A 26,118-nucleotide genomic window follows, 5' to 3' on the forward strand; every position below is an offset into this window, starting at 1 on the left:
GGGCGCCTGGGTGGCTCAGTCGGTTAAGCGTCTGCCTTCAGCTCAGGTCATGATCCCAGAGTCCTGGGATCGAGCCCCGCATCGGGCTCCCTGCTCGGCGGGAAGCCTGCTTCTCCCTCTCCCACTCCCCCTGCTTGTGTTCCCTCTCTCGCTGTGTCTCTCTCTGTCAAATAAATAAATAAAATCTTTAAAAAAAAAATAGTAGTAAATGATTTCTTTTTCTTCCCTCTCAGAATAGATTTGTTGGTAGAGATAAGATTTTGAATTGTATTTTTTAGCTCAAGATCATATATGTTGTGAGATTATTTTAGTAGCAAGTATAGAGGGTACAGGCTAAAAATTAAAGTGGCCTTATTTTTTTTCCTTATTACCCAAACAAGTATTATATTTTTTGTGTGTGATAATTTGGTTTGAACCAATGGCAATCATATACTTAGATGCAGGCTAGGCTGCTGTAAGAAATAAGCAAAAAATACCATGGCTCCAAGAAGATAGCAGTTTATTTCTATCTCATTTAAGGTAGATAGTTTTGGATAGGGGGAGTAGTTTTGCTCCATGAAATTTTCCTAAGAGGTAGGTCCCTTTCATCTCATTGCTCTGCAGTCCTCTGGGTATTAGTATTTTTATGGTAAAACTTGCTCACCACCATACCTCCCTCCCAGCCCACAAAAGGAAGGGAAAACTGGAAGTGGAGGACACCAGCTCTCTCTTAAAGATGTGTTATAAAAGCTCTGTGCATTATTTTACCCATCTTTCACTTGCCAGAAGTTAGTCACATGATGATATTTAGCTTCCAGGGAAGATGGCAAAAGATGGGTCCTAACTGGGTGGATGATGTATTCTGCTAAAATGTTGAGTAGATTTTGTTTGAGAAAGAGAGAATACATTCTGGGGGACACATAACAGTTTTGGCCACGGCAGTATCACCCCTGCATTTTGCATCGTAAGATAAAGGTTGATAAATACTGGGGCCTCTGAGTGGCTCTCTCTGTTGAGCCTCTGACTCTTGGTTTTGGCACAAATCATGATCTCGGGGTCCTGGGATGGAGCCCTGAGTGGGGCTCCACCCTGGGGTTGGAGCCTGCTTAAGATTCTCTCTCCCTTTGCCTCTTTCCCTCCCCCCGCTTTTGTTGGTGCTCTCTCTCTCTCAATCAATAAAATCTTAAAAAAAAATAAGGGTAGAGAAAGACCTCCATCATCTGTTTCTCTTTGTAAAAACCCATGTCCTACTGATGACAGTTTCTACCATTAAGTACTCATAAACAAACAAGAAGGACCAGACAATCCTTATGGTTTGAGGATGAAATATAGTAAAAGGTGCAGGGGGCAAGTAGTAGTACGTGCAGAGGATGTGTGAAAATCATCTAGGCTTTCTTCTCAGTCACCCTCCCCTTAAAACACCCTCCCCTTAAAAATATCTCTGATTGTTCATATCCAGTTTAGTGGGTATATTAGTTTGCTGGGTCTGCTGTAACAGCATTCCACAGATGGGTAGCTTAAACTGCAGAAATTTATTTTTTCCCTGTTCTAGAGGCTGTGAGTCTGAGGTCAAGGTTTTGGCAGGGTTGGTTTGTTCTGAGGCCTCTCTTGTTGGCTTGTGAATAGCTGTCTTCTCCTGTGTTATATGATCTTCCCTTTGTACATGACTGTGTCCAAATTTCTCTTGTTATAAGGACACTAACCATATTGGATTAGGACCCACCATGATGACCTTATTTGACTTAATTGCCTCTTTAAATTTCCTATCTCCAAATTTGGTCACATTCTAAAGTCCTGGGGTTAGGACTTCATCATGTGAACGTTGAGGGGACTCATTTCAGCTCATAACAGTGGGGTAGCTTTATAAATATAATTTGGAATGCTACCGTAATTGTGCACAAAGGAATAGAGCTAAAAGTAAAGGGGATTTTAAAAATTCTGACTACAATTTACAACTGACTGAGGTGAAACTATGAAAGTATGCCACACAAGAACTCTGAATTCCACAGTCCCCATAAGGTCATTGAGTAAGCCACCTAAGGAGATATTTTTGCATTAACTTCACCATAGAATCATTAAAATATCATACTATCATATAATTAGCTTGGCAAACATTTCTAGATTATTCTTGTCATATTAGAAGGCTTGAGTGGTCTGGAGATGTGTCAGCTTATTGAGTCCATCTGGAAAGTATTTTCCATAAACCAAAGAACAATACTAATTTGAGATCCAAAAGGAAAAAAGCATGGAAAAGTGGCATTTCTTTTATATATTAATTTACCACTTTTTCTGGATCTCTTGAAACACTAAGCTACTAATAATATACTCTAAGACCCCTTAATGGTCAAGTAAAAGTATACACATTTGCATCCAAATTACATGCTTTGTTTAATAAAATCACTTGGAAGGTGCTGAAAGCTTTTTCAAAACTCACAATCATATAATAAAAACATGTGACCTACAGATCTAAAGCAGTCACATTTATGACAATTTTTTAAGAGGAAAAAATCAAACTCATACATGAAACCCCATCATTCCTTAGTACATTCTCATTTCACATGCTGTCTTGGTAGACGGAGAACTTGACGCCAACTGTTAGTCTTGTCTGCTATTTTAAAGAATAAATGTCAGATTTTTTCTTCAAAATAAATTGAGTATTCATTTAAATGCAGTGCATTGAATGTACTTGCCAATCATTCCAAGTATTTTTGACTTGGAGAAAATTTGAATATGTAGAGTCAATTTATTTTAAAAGTGTTTCATTTATTTCTACTGAATTTCAGTTATGTAGATCTAAAAAATTGTATTTCTTTATATATAAAATATTTGAATGTCTAAATAAGAATAATCTTATACATCAAATTTAGTTACTAATGAAGTATTTACTTAACCTTTAGTTTATTCAAACAGCATACTTTCAAATATATCGACTACAATTAAATCCTTTGAGCTTTACTTCTACTTTAATTACACTTATTTATTGTGTATCTAGTTCCAGAAAAAAATTATTTAGAGTAGCTTATAGAGATACATATGATTCATCTGGTCAAGCACAAGTAAATTAGAGAACTGGAGAAAGGGAAATTTATAGTAGGAAACTTTGCACAGAAATATACCCACAATATCCCGTGGATAGCGGAATAGGCAGAGGAGACTAAAGCCTCAAAATCTGGCACCAAGCTGGGGTGCCTGGGTGGCTTAGTAGGGTAAGCGTCTGGCTCCTGGTTTTGGCTCAGGTCATGATCTCATGGTCATGAGCTCAGGGTCATGAAATCAAGCTCTGCGTTGGGCTCCACGCTGAGCACAGAGTCTGCCTGAGATTCTTTACCCCTCCCTCTCCCTTCCACTCTGCTCCTCCCCCAGTGTGCACTTGTTCTCTCTCTCTCTCAAATATTTAAATAAATAAAATCTAGGGCACCTGGGTGGCTCAGTCGTTAAGCGTCTGCCTTCGGCTCAGGTCATGATCCCAGGGTCCTGGGATCGAGTCCCACATCGGGCTCCCTGCTCTGCGGGAAGCCTGCTTCTCCCTCTCCCACTCCCCCTGCTTGTGTTCCTGCTCTCGCTATGTCTCTCTCTGTCAAAAAAATAAATAAAATCTTTAAAAAAATAAAAAAATAAAATAAAATCTAAAAAAGAATTTGGCACCAAGCTTCCTATTGGGCAAAATAAAAAGTAAACATATTTTTTTTTTTTTACCCTGCTAAGAACACTTAACTTGAGACCTAGCCAGTTAATATTTTTTAGGTGTACAATACTGTATTGTTAGCTATAGGCAAAACGTTGTACAGCAGATCTCTAGAATTTATTTATTCATCTTGTATAACTGAAATGGAAGTAAACATACTTCTGAGATTCAAAGTGTTGAAATTATTAAAACTATCATTAAAATAGTTTTAATGTGCTAATGAGAGTGTTTTTCTAAAATTTAGATACAGAATAAAAATTAGACAGGATCATAAATGAGATAGTACCTTGATTAATATTCTTATAATAAACATAATAAAAAGGTTTATGTTGCCATTTTTCTCTCAGCATGCTTCCATGAGCCTGACCCTGGACTTTCCGTGTCTTCTTCATGAATGAGTATCAGGAGTTTGGCACTCCAGGGTCCTTTTGATAGGCCAATGATGTTGTAGAAATGAACTTTCCAAAACAAAAATCTCTCATTTAGGTTTTACTCCTGATCCAAATTCTATAGTCACATGTTCATAGGTTTTAGAACACATAGCTCTCCCAAAATATACTGAGTGCTATATGAAACATTTCAAAATGTTTAAAAGTACCATCTCCTTGGGGAAGACTATAAACCTGAGAATCTCTTAGGTATCTCAAATCAGATTTTTGGTGGTCTCAAGAAGAGAAAGAATGAGAGAACTTCCAGAAGTAGCTAGGATAGGATGGTGGCAAGGCTGATTACCTGGAGACACAGCTGGAAGCAAGAAAAACTGTCCTGTCAGCTCCCACCATATACTTATGCTTCCAGACTTCAGTTACAGAGGAAAAAATGAACACATTTAAAAGGTAGTCTAAAGTTTTAAAAGGTAAAAAAAAAATTAAAGTCAACAGGAAGCAGACATTTTAGAATAATAACAGAAATGAGATAAAAGTTTAATAATGGGAGTTGAAAAGTTATTCCTAAAGCTCAGTAGCCCTTTCCCTGTATTTTGAAGTTCAAACAGTCTACCTCCATTAAAGTGGTGATAAAGAGGGGAAAATTAATATTAAGATTTTGAGGGGCACCTTGGTGGCTCAGTTGATTAAACATCTGCCTCTTGATTTTGGCTCAGGTCATGATCTCAGGGTCGTGAGACTGAGTCCCATGTTGGGCTCTGCACTGGATGTGGAGCCTGTTTAAGATTCTCTCTCTCCCTCTGCCCCTTCCTGCCCCCTGCTCAATCTCTCTCTCCCTCTCTCTCTCAAAAAAAAAAAAAAAAAAGAGATTTTGAAAGTGTGGATCACTCCTACCTGCATGGTCTGGACAACAGAAATGGCTTGAGGAAACTGTAACTGTCATGTTTGTGACAGTTTCAGGATTAGACGTTGTCCCTCTTCATACCTTACAAATCTCTGTTAAAGGAGTTTGCCAGGTTGAGATCAGAAACACTGATGTCTATAGAGTAGAAACAGACACAGTGGAAGGAAATGGTAAGGCAAACTAGAAGAGATTAGTAGCACCTGGGGAGTTTGAGGACCAGCACTGCACAGGATCCCTGAGCTGTCATGACAGCTTCTATCTTCTTGAACTAGTGCATGGGCATTAACAATTTCACTTGCCAAGAGAACAAGGAAAAATGTGTTTTGTTCACTGGTGTTTCCCCTGCACATAAAATAATAACGACTCATAGTGCATGCTCAGTAAATATCCATTCAATAAAATAAATTGCAATTTAAGAGATGACAATTAAAACATAATGACAAAACATTTTTTTGAGAGAAGAGAAAAACGCCGATGTGCTTCGAAAACTATGGTAAGTTTTAGAACAAATGGAAACATGAACAATCATCTGATTAAATACTCTCATTTTATAGATGCAAAAATAGAAGTCCTGGCACACAGCAAACCCACAACTAAAATCCAATGCTATCTTTGATTTCATTAGCTTTTTCCCACTATAATTATTGTTAGAATTCATATTTTCTTATAATTTTAAGGTAATCTAATTCTAAAGTGACAAAAAAGTTGTTCGTCATTCACAATAAGAAAAATATACACAGTGGCTAAATTTAAAGTGCAGATTAAATAAGTCTGCATGAAAATAATAAAATGACAGTCCTGTGTGCATTTGTCTTAAAATCACTTTGATTAGTTGGATATAAGTCAGTTGATTCTCAATATCCCATTATGGCTTCAATTATTTAGCGTAGGAATTGAGCACAAAAAATAACTGTAGGAAAGTAAATAGTTATATGATTAAATAGAAGTTTGTATCTCTGATGATCATTATGTTTGGAAAATGTAAGCTTCAGCAAAATTTAATCCATATGATTTTCTGATTTAACCACTAGCAGATTTCATGTATTCCCAATTTAGTTTCAGTATTCAAAAATTCAAAGCCACTTAAATAATTCAGCTGTATTAAAGCCCTTTTAATATTCACAGTGTTATATAAAAATTAAAATGATCAAATATAATTCCCTGGAAAAATTATTTCAGTTCTTTAATACTTTAAATCCATCAGCTTTTGGAGTGTTCATATCTCCTATTTTTCATAAATTGACCATTAGATTTTATTAACAGTAGCATTGGGATACTGAGAGTTGCCTGAAAGAATCACACATACACACAAATGTTGAATTCAATTCAGGGTGTTAAATAATGCAAAATAATTGATGTCTAAAAAGCCACTTATATAATAAGTCATTGTGATTTTCATTTTGATTTCAGGGACAGATTTTTATAATATTCAACATGAGGAAGAACAGTGATAAGTTTCCTCAATTATCTTTCTGCTGTCACTTCAGTCCTAAAATTTAATGACAGTCACCCAATAAAATCTTGTGACAGAATGCATCATTTTGTTTGCCAATTGGTTCTCAGCATTGGCTGCACATTGAAATCACCTGGGAAAATTTAAAAGCCTATCAATGCCTGGAGCCTACACCAGAAATTATGATTTAATTGGCCTGAGTGTGGCCAGTGTCTCTAATAATTCAGCAAAGTTTGAGAACCACCAGATAATGCAATACAAGTACTCTTACGAGGTCTACATTCAGTTTAGTCAACCATGTCCTGTATTTTTTTTTTAAACAATTACCTTTCACAGTTGAAAGAGATCTGGCCTCTGGTCCTAGATTATCTGGATAATTGCTTCAACTCATCACTCCTCTTAGCTATAAAAGCATGAGAACTATTACTTATATCTAAAGTCTGTTACACTATCATCCCCATGAAAAATTACATATCTTTTTTTAAAGCAAGCATAGTAATTTATCTGTGAAGTGAAATAACACTAGCAGACCATTAACTTGGTACAATGAATGCATCAAGCAGCTGTTACTTAGAAAATAGAACATCTGTTAAATGCCATTGGAGTCACTATTCACTGTCATTATAGTTATAGCTATAATTTCTGTTCTGCACATTCTGCTTTCATGAAATTCTTCTTTAATAGACAATACATTATTAATAAAAAGTCAATACACATTGCCATAAAATCCACTATTTAATGTTTTATGTTCTTTTTTGATTTATCATTATATTATTCCGTCACATTAGCCTAATAATAAAATGTGTCCTAAACCTCTAGCCATGACAGAGAAATGTAGGGACCTGCAAAAACAATTAATATCATATTTTATCACATTTAAGACATTAGATTGTATGATACACCATTGATTTAATGACAGCTGTTGTAGATCAAAAGAAACACCACCACCTTAAACATAAATACAAATTCTAAGTGTCATGTCAATTTCAGAAACCTTAATATGGGAGAAATGCATTTTAGATTAGCAATAATGTAATTTTTAAATTCTTTTCCCATAACTATATTTTGTACCTAGAGGTGAAAGAACTCTCTCCCATTCCTGATGACCAGAAATGGTATAATTATGTGGACTAACAAAATGCAGAATCCACTTGGGAAGGGGAACATTTTAAAACATCGTTTTGGGTGTGTTAGTTAACCCTTTATCCATATTAGAGGGAACTTGCATAAGAGATTAAGAAAGAGCTAAAATAAACAAGAATTCAGTAGCATTTTAGTAAAGGGAGGAAGATATATGGAAATGGTATTGTGGCACTTTTTTTTTTTTTTTAACTAAATGTGAGACTGAATGACGATAGAACCTATGGGACAGGAGACATTTAGAGATTAAGAAGGTTGGGGGAGGGGAGTGGGAATGATAGTAAGTCAGAGGAGTTATCTTGAGAATCTAAGTCACTGGGAAATTCCAGGAAAACTTTTGGAAGCCATTGGACCTCTGAAAATGTGAGAGGTCAAGCCCAAGTGGGCTATGTTTCTCTGCTCCTGTCAGAAAATAGTTGTGGATGTGTTTCTGTGGGATCAGATAATTAATCTTACACTTTTTACTATTTCACCTTTAAATAAAGTTAACAAAAATGTTTCCATCTCATGATGGTGTGATCATTAGAAACCAACAGAATGAGTTTTCCCATCCTGCTAACCCATCAGTGAAATGAATTGATAAGCTGATGAGTGAATCCTGAACCTAATGCCATTTTAAATTAGACTCGGGTGATTTAACTTTCAGATATGAAGAATGAATCAGAATGTATTTTCCATCCTTCACTTGAACACATGGGTATCTTTATTAGAAGTTAACCTATGCCACCCCTTTTTTATTCTAAGGAAATTGGAGTAGGATTTGAAAATTTCTATGGCTAGGAAGAAGTCGACAACAAATTTATGTCTTTGAAATCATGGAAATTAGTGTTTAATATTTCTGCTCTATGCTGGAACTGGTATCAAATGTTACAAATTAAACATATGGACAGTAAAAGTATGTTAGATTTTATGGCAGTTAATATTTGAACCGAGTAGTACTCTTAGCTGATATTTTTTCTATGTCATTAAAAACCCCTGGTGCCAAGCATGTAGTTCACATTAAGCTGCTGGTGAAACTCCCAAAATTAGACTTATGGCCATGTCATAGGTCAAAATAAAACTGAATGTGCATAATTTTGTTTTTTACTCAGCCTTAAAATCAACCCTAGAAGCTGTCACATTACCACAAGATTGAAAAAAAAAAATCCCTAAAAGTTGAGTTACGACTTCATCAATTTAGTCACTGAATTTGAACTTGTCCATTCATTAGGGTAGACCCTTCAGAACCTTCTCCATCCCTCACCCAACACAGTAGCCAAAGAAGGCATGCGTGCTGAGGATTGGATTGGATTGGGTGCTTTTTAAGAGAAGGAAGTATCATGTTTGATCAACTCTTTCTCCCCATCTCACCAACCGCTTAAGAAACTACATCCCTTAGAGAGGCATGAGTGAGGGTATGGAAAGAATGGACAAAACAGTAGCTGGATTTCAGTTCATTAGTTCAGTTCTCAATACATCAGCAAGTATAGACATTCTTATGGTATGGGAAACTATTAGAGCCAAGGAATAGTTCCTTGACATCATAAAATTTATCTTTTTATTTTCCAGTAAGTACTCCATATTTTTCTTTTGGTGGCTTTTGATTCTGACCTTCATATTTTCTAGATTGTTTGGCACTTGGTCTGTAGTCAATCCAAACCATCCGATCCTTAATGGTGAACTTCAGTTTCAAGTATCACTCCTCCCTTAAAGCCATTCATGCTCATCCCAGCCGTGACTCATCTTTGTCAAACAATTACATTCTTTCTAGTATGATGCCAAATTACTTGATTGTGCTTTAGCCTTTCTCTGCAGCTACACTGTGGGTAAAATTAAAGCAGGGTATGCAAAGACTACCTCCTTTCTAATCTCTGGCAGTGAATGGCACAGTACAGAGTGGATATTAAGCACCAAAAGCAAATTCACTAATTGATATTTTATTGAGATCTTCAGAAAGTCAGATCAGTATATTTTTTGAAGTCTAAGATCATAATATTTTAAAGTCATACTTTTAATTTAAAATAAATGTTATACACCTGAAACTAAGGGAAAAATACTTCTGTAGGAAAAATAAAAATCTGTTCAATGAGCACAATATTTTTCCTAATGAAAAATAGAATTTATACAAATTATTTAATACCAGTTTGTTCTTGAATGCCAAATGTGAAGATTTAACTCTAGGTGTTTTTTACACTAAGAGTGGAAAGAGTGAATCACTTTTGGTGCTATTATCACCACGATAGTTACTGCTTTTTTCAAGTTCATGTTCATCATGACAATAACTTTCATGTCTTTGAGTTGTATCCTATAATATTGGGGAAACTAAAGTGACACTAGAAATTATCTACATTCCCTATTTTATTCTTTTCATTAACGGAATGAAGTATCCCTAGACATTAAACATTTTCTCTTGAAAATTAGCTATAGAATTTTGGCAGATGTTTAATCCATAATAGTTGGTTGTGATCCATGAACTTTCTGCAACAATATTTCCTAAATTCAAAACTTCTAACCCTTCTGAGATTTGGAAATTTCCATGGTCCTTAATTGCATTTCCTGGCATAGAAAAGACAAATGTCTGTTTATGCAACTTTTTATATCAAAGCCAAAACATAGTGTCATCTTTAAGATAGTCTTTACCAATCCAAATACAAAGTAAGATTCGACTTTGTGAGGTGTTATCTTTGCAAATAAATAATCTCTGGTGACAAGCCACTAGTCTGGAATGAATGTAGGAAGGAGGGCATGTTCATTTGCCTATCTTTCCATATCTTTGACAAATACATCTTGAGTATAAGTTTTATAAGGACAGAGACTTTCTCTGTCATTTTATTGTGCCTAGAACAATGGCCACCATATACGGTTGTAAAGGTTGTGTTCTACACAAGGATGCAGATGAAAGGAATGAAAGGGATAAAATCTAGCCCATGACCACACACAAGTCAAACTCCAGAGGGGCTATTTTCATGCAAAGGAGGCATTTCTCATTAATTTTCTTAAAGACATTAAGTAGAATCACCTATGTCATTGCTACAAGAGTGATGCCTTTAGTAGGAGCTCAGTAACATTTATGATTGCTACATGAAGGAGTTCCTTCTATGAATGGCTAAGTTCACCCAGGTATTACAGACGACACCTGCATTACAGCTAACCCTCTACACGGTAGCCAATAAGTGCATTTGGCAATAATTACTTGAATTTCAGGTATTTTTCTATTGGAAAAGAAAAACACAAATACAAAAGATTATTTGGGGATAGGAGAAACAGTATCTTTGTGCACAAATTACTTTATACAGTCTTTTTACTAAATTTATTCCCCCTATTTTTGTGATATGAAAGGCAAAAACAAAATGTGTATATGTAGTGATTTTGAGTACAACAGACCTGAGGATGTGAAGGCAAGACAGCCATAGAGCATCTAGGAATTAAAGATGAGATACAAGCTGGGCTCATAGAGACCCACGCTCTCCGTCTCGATTACTTGGACCACCTCTCTTAGTCTCTGTGCATGTTTCATTTGCCTCTTTGCAGGTGGGTTCCCTCCTCTTTCTTACTGTTGCTGTTCCCAGTGATTTTGTCTTACTATGGCTTTGGTTTGCTGTGGTGAAAACATCTCTTCCATTTCTAAATGACTTAGCTGGTGTGTTATCACAGTCTCTGTATCTTTCAGTTAAACTTCTCGTGAGGATCTGGTCTGGCTTACTCCCTAGTGAAATGTCCCACAACTGTGTGAGGACAAGAAAGGGATCAGGGCAGAGACAGGGAAGTGTAAGATGGTCACCTGGTCTGCCATGATACATCAGCAGAAAAGGGCTAGGGGTAGAGCTGACTGTAGACATTTGTACCAGGATCACTTTTTCTATCAACTTTCTACATAATTTCTAATATTAAATGTGCTTGTTTTCAAGTTTTGTAAATCAAGTCTTAGAAAGTGGTGGTGCTTTCTTAGGGGTTTTCATATTACCTCTTTATTTTCACATACCTCTAATTGAAATGAAGTGTTTTTTTTTCAATGACGAATGTGAGCAGCAAACCCCAGTAATAGCTGCAGTTCCTGCAACTTTGCCATCAGTAAAAATGGCAGATAATTTTACATCACATTCTAGTCATTGTATAAATTTCAAGACACCAGTTATGGTCATCACTGCTTTTAAATTATCCTAAACACCTGCTGCTAGATTATTGTAGTTACAATTGTTAGGCAAGAAGACAGTTATTACTATCTTACAGGTTTTAAAAAGATATTCTGTATATTGTTTTCCAGTAGAACTCCTTTTCTTTAAAATCCAGTGGACTTAAATTTATTTTTAAAAAATATTATTATGAGAGGGGCACCTGGGTGGCTCAGTTGGTTAAGCATCTGCCTTCAGCTCAGGTCATGATCTCGGGGTCCTGGGATCGAGTCCCGCATCAGGCTCCTTGCTCAGTGGGGAGCCTGCTTCTCCCTCTGCCTCTCCTGCTCCCCCTGCTTGTGCACATTCTCTTGTCAAATAAAGAAATAAAATCTTTAAAAAATATTATTATGAGAAAGAGTCCTTATGTTTCACCAGATTCCAGATAGGTTTAAACGTGGCACCAAAATGCTGAAATTTTCTACTGCAGAAATATAAGAGCACACTAATTGCTGAATTTTCTAAAAGCAGTTGCTTATTTGTGCATGAGGTTTCTAAGGTCTGTCTTCACCCAGTACATTTATAAATTAATATAAATATGTTTAGATGAACAATATGTATGTTTATATGTTAAATGTAAACAATCATAAATAGAAATTCATCATGTTTCTGTATACATATATGCTTATATATACCCAGTAAGGAAACTACAATGTATATGGTATGATTTTCATCATTCATAAAGACATATGGAAGTTTTAAATTATTGAAAAATCTTAACATAGTAGCCATACTCACAGCCATTTCAAAGGCATTAAATCTAAAGACTAAAGCTCAAATACTGTCCTTTTCACAGGCTACTCAGAAAGAGATTGAGAAACAGAAGGTTCACCTGAAGAGTGTCACAGAGCTAGGAGAGGCCTTGAAAACGGTTTTGGGCAAGAAGGAGACCTTGGTGGAAGATAAACTGAGTCTTCTGAATAGTAACTGGATAGCTGTCACTTCCCGAGCTGAAGAGTGGTTAAACCTTTTGTTGGTAAGAGAAGAGCCTAGAGGATTTTCAACCCCTCTCCATTATGAGAAGGAAATTATGTATGCTTTGAATAATGACATTTATGTCTGCACATTCCTCAACTTCACATAAATGGTGGCTCTTAACACCTGTAACTATATTTTAATATTTTGCCATGTCTCTGCTGTATTTTACATGGAGATCACACCTAAGTATGATTTGACTGATACTAAATTTTTTTGCCTTTTAACATTATAGAAAGTAGGAAAATCTTTTAAGAATATTATCTAACCAATATTATATCATGGTATATCTCTGTAAAATTAAGGAATACCGGAAACACATGGAAAACTTTGACCAGAATGTGGATTACATCACAAACTGGATCATTCAGGCTGAAGCACTTTTGGATGAATCTGAGAAAAAGAAACCTCAGCAAAAAGAAGACATACTTAAGGTAGCAAATAAAATATTATGAAAAGTAATTTTCTAACTGCACACCAATTATGTTGATCATCAAGGAGTTCTTAATAAGAATGAAAAAAGTTCTTCCTCTCTTCCTTCTTCCCCCCCCTTCCTATTTTCCTTCCCTCCCTACTTTCTTAATTCACATGGGAGTTAATGACTTTGAAGAGTTTTGTAATCTGGATATCTGTCTATATCCACCTCTCACCTAATTACACAAAACAAATTCTGATGACAAAGGGATTCCAGGATTTATTTTGGTGTCATTTTGCAAATTCCTGCCCATTTGACTACTTAGTACTGTGTTCTTATATCTAACATAAGGATCAGTTTCCCAGTATCATTCACAGCCTATCTGAGTAAACACCTGAAATCCAGTCATCTGGACATTTTGCCTATGCAATATCCAAATCTTCATAATTAGTAACAGTACTGAGCTTATATAAATCTGGATGTTTTTATTTTTAACTATATGTAAAATAAACATGGCTTTCTGTTCTCTGTGTATTGAAACCAATTATTAGGATGTCCTGAGTCATCTTTCTGAAAGGCAACTTAATCTTCATTAAAAAAAAAAAAAGTGGTGCCTATAAAAGGATATGAGAGGTATAATGTGTGAATTTATCTTATTGATGCTATGTTATCTCCATTTGATAACATGTTTCAAAATTAAATAGGAAGAGTTGAATTTTAACAAATTTCATTTAAATTAATGATTCCTTATTTTGTTTTGCCAAAATAATAGTAATTAACTAGTGGGTTCCTATTTAACACTCAAAAATTGTAGTTTCTGTCTGAACAATTCATTTGTTTCTTTTTTATGAAATTACTCTTTTCCCAAGATTATAGTTTATTTTTAATGAAAAACTGTTGATGTATTTCAGGCTATCCCCAAAACATATTCACTCTGTTGTGTGTACCTTATCTTTCTCTTGTCCTTTGATGTGTAGTTAAGGAATGCCATCTTATGGTGAATTTCCTTCAAGGCCTTTGAAATAATAGGACCTGAGTTGTTTCACTTATACCCTCTCTGACCCCTTGAGTCAGGCAGAACCTTCCTCACTCCCTCTGTCTGTGACACAGAATCCTTATCTGTTGGAAAATCCATTTTTCCCCCATGACACTCAATATAATAAAAAGGAACTCAAAAGTACCCAGGAGGAATAGAAAATTGTTCTTCAGCTACCTTTCCTCCTGAGCATATATTAAGGTTGCTCCACAGCTATGAAATTGAGTAGAGTTAAGATAAAATAAGACTAAATATTCAATATTATGATTGTTGTGGGCAACATAGAGAAGTCAGGAAAATATCCCTCATCCTTCCTCAGACTAAAAATAAGCCTAGACTCAACTTAAACAAGGACGGTGATCTATTTTCCTGAGATGGCACACATTCTCAGTCTCCTCTATTTTATGGAAGTTGGCTTTTTTCCTCCCTCTGTATTCCTCTGCATGTGCTCGTTCTTTCTTTCTCTTTCTCTTTTTCACTCTCTGGCTCTCTCTCAACTTCCATTTAATTACTAACGTCAAGCCCTGTCTCTTGCTCACGGAATATAGCGTTTAAAGGCTGAAATGAATGACATGCGCCCAAAGGTGGATTCCACGCGTGACCAAGCAGCAAACCTGATGGCAAACCGCGGCAACCACTGCAGGAAAGTAGTAGAGCCCAAAATCTCAGAGCTCAACCATCGATTTGCAGCCATTTCTCACAGAATTAAGACTGGAAAGGTAGGAAGATCTGCTCCAAGGTGGAAACTAGTGATAAATGATCTCTTGCAAAGGTTGCGCAGTACTCTGAAGGGGGCAAGAGACCCCCACAGCAAGGTTTTCAAAAAGAAAATGAAGGCCAAAATGTATATAAGGAAATTTTGCCACTGAATCTCATGGGAGATCAATCTCTCCCCGCTACCCCCCACCAGTCTCCCTGTCTCTCTCTCTCTGTCATTTTTCCTTTCATGCCACAGCTATTCTAGAACTGCATTCTGTACTGGTTTCCATATGTACTTTCAGGGGTAACCTGCAGCAGAGTAACAAATAGCATGCTGCAGGCCAACAACAACAAAGCACAAAAGACATCCAACTAAGGAAAGCACTACTGACTTATTTTGCCAAATACAATATTGCTTGTGTGTAATATGGATCAAATATCCAAAATTGGGCCTTGTATATCTCCTGCATGATCTAGGGTGTTTGTATCTCTTTATTGGTTGTGCACATGTGTGTATGTGTGTATATTTAACTTGCTCTTGCTAACTGCCGATACTTACTGTGACGAAACCCATTAGGCTACAATGACATGCTCAAGCCATGAAAACAAATGATTGCAAAGCTTATATATCTTAATTTTGTAATTTTATATGTCTATTTATATTCAATTTAATGAAGAACCAGGGGATATGGAACTTTTGCATGATAAACCTTTATATTTGTGTAACATTTAATGAAGACAAAATCTTACCTAATAGGTAGCTTGCAAAAATATATAAAAATATATAAATCCAACTTTTTTGGGTTAGTGTCAAGTTGCAAGGTAATTACCCCCAATTTTATAAAATGTCAATTGACACATTTTTCAATATATATAATATACTTTCAAATACAAAAATGTATATAAAATAAATATATGTATTTACATATACAGATAATTGCTATAAGTAATCTTAAGTGAGAAAATCATTTTTGAAATATTTGTGAGAAAATATGTAATATGTCAGGTAAGTGTTGACCCCTGGAACAATAGGACAATATGCTTGAAAATTATTTTGAAAAATATGGACACCCAATAATAGCATGATTTACAATTGCTATATTTTCTAACGCATTCCAATGTATCACTGTTATATGTACTGGTACATATTTAAAAGAGTTTCTAAACTATACTGAAATGTGATTTGAATTTTAAATACTTTATACCCATGAAACATAGTTATCCTTCAGAACTCGCCTTCCCAAAGCAAAAAGGTATTAGCTTACCTTAATGCATTGCTTCTTCTTTGTAATGTTTAAGTTAACGAGTTAGTGATACTCATTTATGTACTATTTTAAGGAAGCCGTCCTCACCTGGAAAATATCTGAAAGGCTCCAAAATTTACTTTCACAGCATAATTGTCCTTTGTAAGAATTTACTCTGCTGTTTAAGACAATTGTTTTTACTTCTAGGGATTATCATTAGAGTATGTAATATCTAAACAACCAAAGGCTATTTCAGTCATCTTAAGAAATGGATGCTAATACTTCATTACTAGGTTTTGTATTCTTCCTGTTGTATATATCAGTAAGCTAGAAAATATTTCAGAGAAAACAGGGTATTGTTTTCTTGATCCCTTCAACAGTAGATTGAGACAAGTTATGTCACAAGATTGTGACTTGTAGATATTGAAAAATGAGTAGAATTCAACCTGTATGATAGGAAGCTGCCAGACTTAGCATGGCCAAGAGGAGTTTGTGAATTTTCATCCTATGTTCTGTACACATTTGTCAGTTACTTCTATACATCATTCATTAGGTGAGCCACTCGCTGTACTTCTTTTATTTTCCTTACTGAAGAAAGGCATAAGAGATTTTAAATAAATATTTTCAATTATATATTAACAAAAGAATCACATTGTCACTTTTCAAAATACTCCTTTTTCTCTAAATTAATAAAGATGACTGGATGTGATAGTGACCCCATTTGGGGGCTTTGAGAGATAATTATGCTCTGTCATCATGATGAAACCAAAAACATGGAGATAAAGCTTATCTGACATTTTGCTGATTTGTTCATTGCATTGTGCTAGTGTGGAAATATGCACAGGTGCAAAAGATACTTAAAAATATCTGTTTACGTGGGCGCCTGGGTGGCTCAGTTGGTTAAGCGACTGCCTTCGGCTCAGGTCATGATCCTGGAGTCCCAGGATCGAGTCCCGCATCGGGCTCCCTGCTCGGCGGGGAGTCTGCTTCTCCCTCTGACCCTCCTCCCTCTCATGCTCTCTGTCTCTCATTCTCTCTCTCTCAAATAAATAAATAAAATCTTAAAAAAAAAAAATATCTGTTTACGAACACAAACTTAAATAGTCATTGCAGTCATCTGACATGCTTAATACTAGTACATCTTCATGGAGATGTTTAATTAATGAGGTAATTCCAGCAGTCACATAGTATAATATGAAGAGCAGTGGACATGGAAGATGGAATCCGAGGCGTAATTTTGTCAGCATTAGGCAGAACATGTGGTTTCTCTTAAATTCCATTTTAATGTTTATAAGATAAAGGAGTTAAACTAGATTAGTAATCCTTAAAAGGAAAGCATTCCACCACTACCCCCAGCCCCCAAGGGTTATTGTTTAGAACAGAATGTATAAAATGGATAGCAGGAGGGTTAGTGGATGGGTGATTTCTGTCCTTTTATCTTTCTTCTTCCTGTGGTAGGGTTCAAGAGATACAACTTATGTCCATAGAACATAGTGTAAAGTCTCTGGGTTAGATTAGCTAAAATTAGGAGTAATTAGATTAGCTCTTAATAGTTCTGAATTGTGACAGCCCAGTGATCTTTTGTTGATGTAATAAGGAATTTAAAATAATGACCTGTATGTGTGTTTGTTTACAGAGTATGGTAATTCTGGAAGTGCTGTTATTCTCAGGGGTGACTTGATCCCAAAGTCAAGCTCCTAATACAGTAGAGCTTATGCATGGGAAGATTGGGGTGGAGTATGCCCTTCTTATGGTTGAGTTTATGGGCAGGTTTTACTTAAAAGAATAATCTTGGAGAAAATCTACAGTGATTAAATAAATTAAAGTAGATTGGGAATATATATGGGTAGAAAAGAGACTCAGTATAAGAACTAACTTCAGGATCCTTTTAAAGGTCAAAGAGAAAGGGCACTTGAGTAGAGCAAAATTTTACCCTGAAAATTCACTGACAATCCCTGGATTCATTGTTTGGTGAAGAAGACAAAGTTTATGTCTTCTGCAAAGACTGTTCATGACAAGAAATTACAAAATCCGGAAGGCAGTAGCCACTGTGGTCCTCAGTTTAGATTGGTTGAGAACTTGTCCATCAGATGCAGCTCTCTCTAGTGGTAACTTTTAACCATTAATGAGGAACAGCATGGTGAAAGGAAAAAGTTTTTAGTTTCAAGCCACAGAACTTGCTTTGAATGTGATCATGGATGTGACACTTTACCTCTCAGAGCCACCTCAAGATTGTGGTAAAGATCGAATGACTTGGGCGCCTGGGTGGCTCAGTTGGTTAAGCGAAAAAAAGATCAAATGACTTAAGATATGTAAAAGCATACGTTTTAAAAACCTACATGTTACTTTATAAATACAAAATGGTAAAAATCCTTAATATCCACAATTATTTCCATCGTATTATATATTAGCTTTGAATGGCCAAATTTTGAGAATTGAAGCAGAAATTGATGGGAAAAAGAAATGGAGGAATGACTGATTTCTCCTTCTGGCCTCTGCTGGAAATGGGCTGGGATCAAAAAGATGTCTTTGCTATTTCCATTGTAAGGACCAGCCTTATAGATTATCAAGTGGACCAATATAAGAAATACTAGGAAGTTCTGCTTGTCCCAAATATGACATAAAATGCTACCTCTTCCTATTTCATTTAGGTTTATCAGTAGTATCTGACTGCTTTGAGAAAGCTTAATTTCTCCTAATCTGTATGAAATCAGTTTGAGAAAATGGCAGTTTTAATGGGGATGGTCAGAATTATAGAAATGAATCAGTGGTAACTTCCTAACCTGGGTAAAGTCAATGAAATCAATGGGGGGAGGCAATATGTCTCAACTCTTCCGGTTTTAGGGCTTCTGAACATGGTGGTGTAGCAGGGTGCTGATGAGGAAGATACTGTCAGGAAAAGAAGATAACAGGAAACAGATGCATAGAGGGCAGAAATAAGCTGACTACTTAGTGCTGTTCCTTATGGCAGCTCTACTCCTCTCCATCTTCTGAGAAGCCAAGTTGGAGAGGGGAGTCTGCGTTTTGGGAGAGATGGTAGTTGAGGTAGATCTTAAAGGATTAATGAAGGAATGGTTGGGAAAAGGGACCAATATGAATGATCGCTTACCAACAGTGTAGTATTTCAGGTCATAATGTTTGGTTCTGTGGTACCTGTATTGCTAGCTAAGGTGTGATGAATTCAAGGAGCTTACTGTTTAATTGTGGAGCGAGGTATGTTCATGGATATTGGGCCAAGAATGAGTGTATGCTGAGTGAATTTACCAGCCACTCTAGCAACATAGAAGAGGTAGCAATTCAGGATAACCTATGAAAAAGCTCAAAGTGTATGGAGTGTTCAGTGGAGAGTACATTCAGTTTACTTACAAAATGTAGAGCATGGAGTGTGAAGCTTAGTTGTGGATGATAAGAATGAAGAGGATGATTAGACACAGTGTGGAGAGGTCATGACAACCAGACAAATAGTTTATGCTTAATTCAGTAGGCAATGAGGAGTTCTTAATGTTTTTTTGTTTTGTTTTGCTTTATTTTGTTTTGTTTTGTTTTCAGTGCACTGTTGAAAGGTTAGTCCAATAGTGGTTGGGAAGAGAATTCAACTGAATAATAACAGGAAGTAGGGAAACCAATTAGGAAGCCATGGTGATAGTCTAGATGAGAAACACTGAGTACCTCAAATAAAGGGGTATCTCTGGGAATGAAAAGGAAGCGATAGTGTAGAGCAGTGACTTTCAAAACTTTCTGTACTTGGAGGAATTGTTAAAACACAGATTGCTGTCTATGGCCTGCCCCCACTGCCCACAGAGATTATCATTCAATAGGCCTTGAGTGTGGCCTGATATTTGCATGTCTAAGAAGTTTCTAGGTGATATCGATGCTAATGATCTAGGATCCACTTTGAGAACCAGTGGTCTACAGATATTAAGAACTAACCTAGACTTAAATTATTACATGCGAGGGCCAAAAAGATGGTGAGCTGAAAAATGGCTCAGAATTCAAGACTCATTGAGTATGAAAGTCTACGTATGAGTTTCAAGAATAAAATATGCATCAAGATATATTTATCACATTATAATAATTTCAAAATAATGTTGACTAAACAGATTTTATCTAGCTATGTCCTATTAATATAGGTAATTACTTTGTTACAAGATATTATAAAACTTATATGTATAATTTGCCTATTTAAATTGTCTTCATTTCTATGGAGCTGAAATGTTAAATTATTGGCCCTGCAATTGGTACCAACCAAAAGAAAAGTGAACTTGTTTTCTATGTCTTCAATTCTTTATTAAGATTTATGTGCTATTGAGAAAAAAAAGAGTTATGTGCCGGTAGATATTTTATACCCTGTATCCTTTAATTTCCATAATGGGCCTTAAAATTGCTTTTAAAATTCATGTAAGCAGTTTCTCTATATGTATTTAGTGTAATTATCACATGAGATTTGGACAGTCTGGCATCATATGTGTAAATATTCATAGTTTTGTTGCTATTATAATTACAGTGTCAAGTTTTTAACCTCCAATCAGTGTTAGCAGATGGAAAAGTAATCGTTCTTTGGATCAGAGACTTTTCAAACACACACACACGCACACACACAGCTATGAGAAAGCCAGTGAGTTTCCCATTTAATATAGAATATATCAGGGGAAAGAAAAAAAACCCTATATGGTTGGGTCTAATCTATCTTAAATAGTGGCTTTATATGTGAAAAGTAATGTATGAATACATTAACGATAGTTTAGACAAATGTTTTGGCTTTCCTAAACATTAGTGGGTAATAAATAATACGTCTTATAAATATGACCTAGAATGTCAAAATGAGATTTATTGGATTTGAAAATTTTAAGTAATATCTAATCTTCAGTAATCAACTTTATCAATACAAATATATTGATCTTTTTCCACTTTGTAGTCTCTTTCTAATTTAACACCTCCTCGGATAGAAGAGAACATGGCCCATTAATTGGTATGGTTATTCTTGTTTGCATATGTGTGTGTTCGTATGTGTACACACATATATAGTAATACATGTGTATTGTACACATACACATACACACTTTTTAATAAAATTTTCTACAAAGAAATTATAACAGAAAACATAAATAAAAACTTTGGTAAAATTCCACAGGAATTGCATAATTTGTAGGGTACTAAAAATGTAACAATTACAGTTAATATCCTCAAATAATATTAACAAATTAATATCCAAGCCATGTAATACTATACCTGCTAATTTTATTTCGCTGAAATAAATAAGAAATGAGCCTTGCAACAGAATTCCTATATTAACAACTTCTCACATTTGTAGCTTGCTATCCCTTTATCAAGGTTAATTCTGTTGAAAATTTAGTAACAAATCCTTCTTACAATCATTTAAAATGTTTTCAAAGTAAATGTTAATCCAGTTTGGTGAGCAATGTCATTTGCTAGAACTAACTGGGTCTTATTAGCATGACATTTAAATACGTAAAGCTATTTGGTGATTCCTGATTGTTATCCTTTAAGAAGGAAAACTATTCCTCTGATCAGTCATCATCGGATGCAAAAGTAATCATTCCTTGGACCAGGGACTTTCAGATATTTACAGGGGACTATGAGAGCCAGTGGGTTGCCCATGTTCTCACAGTTAGCGTGGTTAGAAAAATGTCAAATCCTGGTTCATTGCTTTGTCTACTCCAGCATGCTGAAACCCGGCATACTTTATTACCTCTGTTTATATTATCAGGTATTTATTGTCAGTTTATATGTTAATATAAACATGTCTAATTTCACCTAAAAAAAAACAATGATTTCAGTGCACTTCTTTGTATTAAAAACAAAAAGAATTGAACAAAAAAGCAGAAATGAGAGAGGAAAGGAGAAAGGGAAGGAGAAAAAAGGAATAAAAGAGAAAAGAAAAAACACACAGTTGTCCAAAGTGTTGTATTTTTGCTTTTAATTCATTTGTCTCCCTCATATATTTTTACAGTGCAATCCTTCCTTCTCCTATTTCAGCTGCTACTTCTGAACTCATTTAATCATGAGGTAAAGAAATATTCCAAGTTATATTTAACAAGAAGCAGGCAGTGGGCTGATTCTTGAACCACCAATATATCTTAACCAATCAATATATTTTCTATCTAATTCTGAAAAGTATGACCATGAGATTAATCTCATCAATTCAAAAGCTGATGTACTGGGTAACATCCTTTAATTAACTCCACAAGGTTGGGAAGTTACCTCATTTTCACATTCTCATCCTCAAAGCATCAAAGATAAACCAGTACCTTAGCTAACTAGTAAAAGAATCTAGCCAATATAATGTCAGTCTTCTGAGTCAATTAAATTTCTTAAATTTAATTTCTCATGTTTTTTTGGAGTTTGCTCTTATGAATTTAACATAAGTGAGTGAATGAATCTATAAACTATGTGATTATCTTCATTCTAGATAGGTCTTTCTAATATGCGTATTTTTCTTTGTAAGTTTTCTTTCCTCTCCAGATATTTGGATTTGAAATAACGCTTCATATCATATCAGTACTATGTCTTTTCTGTATTACAGGATATTACTGGTCCTTGAAACTTTATTCCTTTTGGTTTCCATGAATTATTTTATTTTTTATACCGACATTGTAATAATAAATAAATTTTCAAAACTGCAGAGTGGAAAGAGGAGACTGATTGATTTGAAGCATTTTTAAACCAATCTATAGCACTCAAATTATTTATTTGCAATTTAGATATTAGTGTAATTTGAATGTAGTGGCCATTTATCACAATTATTGAGAGTACATAGTCCATATGAACAAATGTTTACTTTGCTGTCTGTGTAAACACAGTCATTATTATGTTAGTATATCTATGCACGTTAGAAGTAATATTTAACTAAAAGTAAGGTTACAATTTAAAAATTATAAAGTGTATCTGAGTAATTTGAATGCTTCCAATTTACAGTGAATCCATTTGTAATTAATTTTACCTTTTTCAGTATGTTATTGTTTGTTAACTTGTTATATAAGTCACCTTTAATGCTAAGACTTTAACAAAGCCTTAAATTTCATTAATCCTAAATCATACAGCAAAGCACAATTAATAGCTGTTAAGCAAACTGAAACATTAAAAAATCAAGGAAAACAAAGTGTTGTCTTTCTCAGTTTCTCTGTCTCTTCTTTCTTTTGTGTCCATTTATCTGTCTATTAAACTTTCGTATGTTTTACTTTATTTGTATTTTGTATGACTACACAGTCATGTTAAAGCTGTTAAGATGAAAAGGTAAGTAAAAAATTAAATTGTGCAGAACCTATGCCTGGTTTATATTCTTCCCTACCATATTATAATCTTTGTTTGATTATTTTCTGTGTATTCTAAACCTATCTTGTATACATTGTCTAACTTTGTGTAATTTGTTGTGATTCTAGTTCTTCTGTGGTCATATATTTTCTTTGAATTCAATAGAAGTAATTTACATAATAATTAAGATGATTTATCCACATTGCTTTCAATCTTTAAGTAATTTATCATAATTCTGAGTTTAAAAAACAGGCATTATATACTTTATATGTTTTAAACTTCGGTGACTCACGAGTAAGCTATTAAATTATGGAAGCTTGCTTATTATGCATTTCTTTGATAAACTTGTATAATAATTCTAAATTACAAAACAACAAAGACCAAGTATTGATATATAAAAAAAATTGGTTAGAGAAGTGCCTGCCGTATTAGAATTGTTATGACCTAAGGGTAAACCAGTGAACTCTTAAGGAAGCATCTAAATTTTCCCAACTCCTTGTATCTGAACAGAGTATTAATCACACAGATGTCAAATGGCTGGTCTGATCCGGTCAATAGTATAGCCAAAATAATCGGGTTGAGTACTTATGGTTATTTCCATCACAAAATTGGTCACTGGTTAATTCGATTAATATATTGGATGTTCTAAAACTAGTAGTTGGTATAGTAAGTACCTTTTCTATACAAAAAAAAAAAAAAAAAACAAGTTATATTTGCTATGGAAAATAGAGTACATAAGATATATTCTGAACTTCAGGGATTAAAAAATCTACTGGTGAGACAAAGCATAAAATGTTGAAAGTGAAATAACATTACATTCAAATATGTAAGAGATACTGAAGTACAATGTAGGGTACTGTACACATTAAATGAGGAATAGAGACTCCTGATAGATCATGTGGAACCCATTCCCATAAGTTTTCCTATCCCCAGAAGGCTTCTAGAAAATTCCTCTCAGAGAACATATCTGAATGCAAGTGAATAAGATGGACATTGTAAGAATTGTCTAAATCCACTAAAATTTATTGACTAAAACATTAGCATCATAATTCTCATTAGTAAGACATTACTCTTGTGATAGATTTCAAACTAATAATGAGCTATTTGTTCTTTTCAAAGTCATAATAATAATAATTACTACTGATCTGTACTGTCTGAAAAGGTAGCCACGAACCACATACCGCTGTTGAGCATTTGAAATGTGGCTACTCCAAATTAAGATGTGTAAAATACATAGTGGTTTTTGAAGTCTTAATAGGAGAAAGTGAATGTAAAGTATCTTCTTAATTTTATTTCAATTATAGGCTTATATGATATTTGGGGAAATTAGGTAAATAAAATATATTATTACAATTTCATCTGTTTCTTTTTACTTTTTAGTATGGCATCTAGAATATTTAAAATTATATATATGACTTGTGTTATATTTCTATTTAGCTGCATTGCTACAGACAAAACCCTTTGAATTCAGAGAAGAGAATTCACTATAAGATGATAAAATTTTAGGGAAGTATTCATGTGAAAAGTGTCTTATTCCTAACATATCCTAATACATCATCATTCTGCCTCTGCTTGTATATTTTCAGCAATGGGAAACTCACTACTTTAAAATTAGTGCTTTTAAGAAAGAAAAAAAATATGGCACTAATCAGTTGTTCCTGTATTAAACTAAAATTGAGGCTCCAAGTAATTTCTACCCATTGATTCAAGTTATTCACTTTGGAACCACACAGAATAATTCAAATCCCTAATCTGTATAATGGCCTCTTAAACAAATGCAGAGTAATCCTTGATCAGGAAATCCAGACCCTACATATACTACTAATAAAAATCTAAGTTTGCATTATCTTGCTTGATTAATTAGTAAATCATTTTGTAGTAGTATTTCCTAAAAGCTATTTGTATCTGCTTATATTGTTTTTGTACTTTGTGGTATCACTGTTACTAGCATTTGGCCAATCAGGTCTTTTCAATTTTATACAACAAAAATTGGGTTATTTAAAATTCTAGACCATTCAAGAGTTCCTTGAAATGTTTATTCTACTACCCCATGATTAGTCATTCATTTACTTAGTTTGTCGGGCAATATTCATTTATGAGTGCCTACTATGTACCAAGAATGACTCCAGGTTGAACAAGACTTGATAAATACCTTACCTTCATGGGGTGTTCATGGAACTCATCCTTCTCATTGCATGTCTTTTTGCATGCTTTTTGTGTCTCCAGATATTTCCTGATGAAAATACTGCACAGAGCAGAACAAATACAAAGCCCTTTGGCATCTTCTTTGAAACTACCCTCTGCATTGATACAGATTAATTAATCAACAAGTTTTGTTGTTCAGAATGGCACAGTGTTACCAAACTGAGTCTCAGTTTCTCCATGCTCACCTTTGGAATTTAATGATTTTGTCAGTTACCTTGGTAAAATAGAAATGCTCTGTCAACAGCATTTATTTTATCCTTCATAAACCATATGTTTTCAAAAGAGGATCTTTTAACGGAGTCAATGGATGGGTACGATTTTGAGAGGAGACCGAGTCAATACTTGTCGAGCATTTATCATATGTCATATGGATACATAGGATTTGGGGAGAAAATGATAACCCATATTTATTGAGCATTTATTGTGTTTCAGACAGCATTCTAACTACATTTGATCCTCATAACAACCCTATGAGGTAGATATCCTTCTTATCTTCATGTTACAAATAAAGAAACTGGAGCTCAAGGAGGACACATAACTTGTCCAAGGTCCCCCAGCTACTAAATGGTGGAGC

At 34.8% G+C, this 26,118-nt stretch overlaps 1 protein-coding gene across 1 annotated transcript in view; it reads left to right on the plus strand.

The window, feature by feature from the left end:
* Positions 1-26,118, plus strand: part of DMD (dystrophin) — a 1,845,074-nt gene that overhangs the window by 664,910 nt on the left and 1,154,046 nt on the right. Inside the window, exons 28-31 of the mRNA XM_081807964.1 lie at positions 4,965-5,124; positions 12,379-12,674; positions 12,979-13,107; positions 14,673-14,843. Of these exons, the coding sequence (XP_081664090.1) occupies positions 4,965-5,124; positions 12,379-12,674; positions 12,979-13,107; positions 14,673-14,843 (756 nt within the window). The remainder of the gene's footprint in view (positions 1-4,964; positions 5,125-12,378; positions 12,675-12,978; positions 13,108-14,672; positions 14,844-26,118) is intronic.

Source organism: Leptonychotes weddellii, chromosome X, assembly GCF_054177405.1.
Source record: "Leptonychotes weddellii isolate Sample4059 chromosome X, ASM5417740v2, whole genome shotgun sequence".
In the NCBI taxonomy this organism is placed as follows: Eukaryota; Metazoa; Chordata; class Mammalia; order Carnivora; family Phocidae; genus Leptonychotes; species Leptonychotes weddellii.